Source organism: Corvus brachyrhynchos, unplaced genomic scaffold, assembly GCF_000691975.1.
Source record: "Corvus brachyrhynchos isolate BGI_N302 unplaced genomic scaffold, ASM69197v1 scaffold305, whole genome shotgun sequence".
Taxonomy (NCBI): domain Eukaryota; kingdom Metazoa; phylum Chordata; class Aves; order Passeriformes; family Corvidae; genus Corvus; species Corvus brachyrhynchos.
This window is the reverse complement of record NW_008239284.1, coordinates 1,626,401-1,630,794: the sequence shown is the minus strand read 5'-3', so window position 1 is coordinate 1,630,794 and position 4,394 is coordinate 1,626,401. Positions and strand designations below refer to the sequence as shown.

General features: G+C 58.6%; 1 protein-coding gene across 1 annotated transcript in view; it reads left to right on the top strand.

Annotated features, from left to right (window-relative positions):
* Positions 1-5: 5 nt before the first annotated feature.
* AKNA (AT-hook transcription factor) overlaps positions 6-4,394 on the top strand; it is a gene marked incomplete at its 3' end in the record, with an annotated part of 12,560 nt that continues 8,171 nt past the window's right edge. Inside the window, exon 1 of the mRNA XM_017740288.1 lies at positions 6-439. Coding sequence (XP_017595777.1) covers positions 6-439 — 434 coding nt within the window. The remainder of the gene's footprint in view (positions 440-4,394) is intronic.

The window sequence follows — 4,394 nt, the reverse complement described above, 5'->3', positions numbered from 1 at the left end:
GAGGGATGCGGAACACGCCGGGAGGGATGCGGAACACGCCAGGAGGGATGCAGGACACGCCGGGAAGGATGCGAGACACCCCGGGAAGGATGCGGGACACGCCGCTCCTGGCCGAGGCGTGCCCTCCCCACGCCATCGCAGCCTTCGTGGCCCCGAGGAAACTTGTCATAACTTTTCTCCTGGCGGTGCCTCCTCCCCGCCGGGGCCGGAGGATTCCGGGAGAGTTTCGTCAGGGGCTGCGGAGGCGGCTCGGAGGCACGGCCGGGGCTCGGCGGAGGCTGCGGGGCCGGGTGGCTGCCGGCGGCTCCTCCGAGGAAGTCGCCGGGGCAGCAGCGTTCAGCTTCAGTTCCGTGTTTTATTTCAAGGGCAGCCGTGTTCCTGGCAGCCGGCGGGTGCCCGCGGGTGTCGTGGGTGTCCCGTGCTCAGCCGCAGCCTTTCGGTACCTTCAGGGCAGGGCTGAAATCGGTTCTTAAAGTTCAAGGGCTGCCGGAAAGCACGGCAGTTTCTGTACAGGCTGGGAGAGCTGGGGCTCTTCAGCCTGGGGAAGAGAAAGCTTCAGGGAGCTCTTAGAGTACTTTCCAGTGCCTAGAGGGGCTCCAGGAGAGCTGCAGAGGGACTTGGGACAAGGGCCTGGAGTGACAGGATGCGGGCGATGGCTTCAAACTGACAAATGGCAGGATTAGATGGGATATTGGGGAGAAATTCTTCCCTGTGAGGGTGGTGAAGCCCTGGCAGAGGCTACCCAGAGAAGCTGTGGCTGGTTCACCCCAGCACAATCTCCTCGGCCACCTGCCCTGCCGTGTCCCCGCCGCCTCTCGCTGCCCTGTGCTAAGAAGGGATCTCGGTGCCACCGGCTGTGGTGCGGTGACAGCGGCAGCGCTCTCCAGACAGGGATTAGGGCTGTCCTTCACGGGAATTATGGCCATCCAACCCTGGCTGTGCTGCTGTGCTGGAGTTCAGCCCTGGGGATGCACCCAGAGTGTCCCCAGCGAGGACAGGAGGGTTCCTGTGCCAGGGGGAGGTAGGAAAGAGGAGCTCCCTGTCCTGCTGTGGGGCTTTGCTTCAGTGCAAGTGATGGGAAAATGACATTTCCACGGGGTTTTGGTGCCTTTCCATGGGGGATCTGGGGGGGACATGGCCCCTCCAGCCGCTGGAATTGAGGTGACACGTGGGCGTCGCAGTGATGGTGACAGGCATGTGCTTCCAGAGGACCAGGGAGGTTTGTCAGGGTCTTCCTCGCTGCGATGGTGCCTCTCTTGTTCTGGTAGGAAATAATGCAAACTCAGAACGCAGCGTTTCCGCTTCTCTGCCCTCTTTCATGCCTATAAAAACGGGACTCTGTGGGCTTTAAAAAAGGGTTTATACACCACGAATTCCTCCCTCCTTGAGCGCAGACGCCCCTTGCCAAGTTCCAGCCCGAGGCCGTTCTGGCCTCCTTCAAACCTCCTTAAACGAGACTCAAAATATCCATCCTTTGCTTGGGACGGGGATTAAGCTCCCTCAGCATCCCAGATGTGCAGAGGGGCTTTAACCCCTCGCAGGCAAGTGATTTTGGGGGCACAGGGAAGGGGGGTTATTTCCCGTCCCTCAGGGGTTGTGGGGATGGAGGTGTGGGGTTTAGAGCCCCCCCAGCCCCGCCTGCTGTGCCCAGGGTTGACAAGGCAGTGAAGGCAGAGTGACAGCAGTGCTGTCCCCCCCCTCCCTGTCACCGAGCGAGCCCTGGGGCGGAGGATGCTCCTGTCTCCTCCGCTGTCACCGCTGATAAACCCAGGAGCCACGATGGCTTCGTGCTGGCCTTGATTGCTGCTGCCTCCCTGCTGCACACGTGTAACGAGCTGAGCGGGCTCAGCCTCGCACCTCCGCCTTTCCCAGGGGGCAGGGAGCAGGATGGGGATGGGATCGCTGCCCCCGGAAAGGATCAGGGGTTTGGAGCTGAGGGCAGGGACAGGCAGAGACCTGGCAGCCCTCATCGCTGCTGGGAGCATCCCTCCCTTCACAATTTGGGACAGCCCTGGCTGAGATTTGTGGGGCAGGAGAGGGGCTGAGGGGCTGTGGCACAGCAGAGGTCAGAGTTTTCTAGCTGAGGCCTTTACATTTCTTTTTAGCTCTTCTTGCAGTTGCCCTGTTGCAAAAATCCTAGCTTTCAAAGAGGAAAATTAAAATATGTGGATGTATTTATGCACACACATTTGGGGTTGTTTGTGTTTGCTTTGTGGCTGCTGAGCACAGAGCCACATCATTTTTCAAGCTTTTCTGTGCTCCCATAACAGTGAGAAAATCACTTAGAGGGGGTGAAAAAAATCCGAGATTTTTCACTCTTGCCATTCCGTGACCATCAGCAGAGGGACTTTCTGGGAAAGCCATAAATGTGGCTGGGTCTGGAAGTGGTTCCTGCAGACTGTGGCTGCTGTGGGCTGTGCACGTGGGACCGCTGCTCAGAAATGGTGTGTGGGTGAGGCATGGCCTCCTTCAAGAGATGCAAAATCTCTTTAAAGAACCACCAGAAATGGGTAGGGAATGTTTTAACCCTTTATGCCAAGATAAAGGGATAAAACAGCAGCACAGGCTGCTTTCACCCAGCACTCTCCTTCTGGGAATGCTGGGGGTGCTGTTTGGGGCTCCCCATCGCTCTGGGATCCTGCAGGGCTCAAGGTGGGATGGGAGGCACTTTGCGGGGGGAGATCTCTGGGATGTGAGTGAGGACGTCGTGCTGGAAACATCCCAGCTCAGGGAGGAGCTAAAGCCAAAATCCCTCTTTGGTTTCATTAGCTCAGAGCCCAAAGCATCCCACAGGCAGCCCCGTCCTTCCCGGCGGCAGGAGAAGCTGTGGATCATCTCCAGGTGTGGAGAATGGAGTTACCCCCTCGGTGTGTGGGGAAAAACCTCATGTAAACCCCATCCCCCCAGGAGGTTTGCAAGACCCTAAGGGATGCTTTGGGCTTTGCTCCTGCCTGGAATGCCCCAAGGATGCAGGCAGGGTTGGGAGCAAGGCAGGTGCAAGGACAATGCCCTTGATGCCAGGTGCTGCTGGAAAATAACCCCAAACCTCACAAACACCCAGGGAATTTGCAGATCTGAGGCTTGGGAGTGGGTTAGAGGACTTTTCCTGGAGCATGTGGGTGCCATGGATAGGTTTACACCTCATCACCACCATCCCTGAGGCAGCAGCACCCCAAAATCACCGCAGCACTCTCTGGCTGAGAGCAGCCACCCCAGGCCCTGTGCTGCGGTTTCATTAGCTCGTCAAGCTGTCCTCTGCGTGCCACTAATTACACAGTAACGAACTGCCTTAATTGTCTGCCTGCAAATGTGCCAGGACGGGCCTCAGAGCCTGGGTCCTGCCACAGCACCCCTGGGATTGTGAGCAGTGTCCCAGGATGGGGCCAGCTGGACCCCAGCCTTGGAAATTTCCCCAGATTTCCAAAGGGAGGCTCCACCTGGCTGAATTTTGGCGCTTTTAGGCTTAATTTTGGGTCTCCTGGAAGATCCCCATGCTGATGTCTTTAGGACCAGCTGCTGATGGTCCCAGGGATCTCCCTCCCCTGCCTTCCCACAGCATTTTGCTCTGAACTGGATTAAAAAACAAAGGTTTTGGTGGAAAATGCTGCAGGAGGAGGGTTCAGCCCCCACTGCGCAGGGCCGGATGGGGTTAAAACTTTTGTGGCCACCTGCAAACTTGCAGGAAACATCATTTCCTCCTTCTGCAAAAGCTCGGCTGCCTCACAGGCACAGGAAGGTTTTGGGGTGCTCGGAAGGACTCCCCATGGGGTCACAGTGATGGGGGTGTCCTGGGGATGCTGGTACAGGGTGAGTGTCCCCTGCATGGGGCTGGTTGAGCCTGCTGTGGCCTTTCATGGCCAAAATTTGGGCTTACAGGGTTCAAATCTTGCAGAGGGGACATCGCTGGGAAAACCCCGTGGCCTTTCTTGCCACACCCCACATTTGGGGTTTCAGCATCCGGTGTTCCTCCGGCTGCTGCTGGAGCTCCTGGGAGGGGGTGAGGGGGGAGCTCCTGCTTTGGGGTCATCCGTGGAATGAGTGTGCCAGGTCTCTGCTGGGATCCCTCTCACTGTCAGCCCCCACAATCCAGAGGGGTCTTGGGGTGCTCCTGCCCCCTCCCCATCAGCACTGCTGGTGATCACCAGGGTGCTGCGGCTGCCCAGCTGGGGTGACATCCACAGGGTACCAGCACGGGCTGGCTGTTCCCTGTGAGGGGGACAAACCTTTTGGGGTGGCCCTGAGAGATGGCCTTTCCCCACGAGGACCTCACGGCTGTGAGCGATGTGGCAGCTCCAGCTTCGTGGTGGCATGCAGAGCCACGATGGGGGGGGGCCTGATCCGAGGGCGTCCCCCCCCCATCATCGGGGATTGGTGTTGTGCCCGCGCTTTGGGGG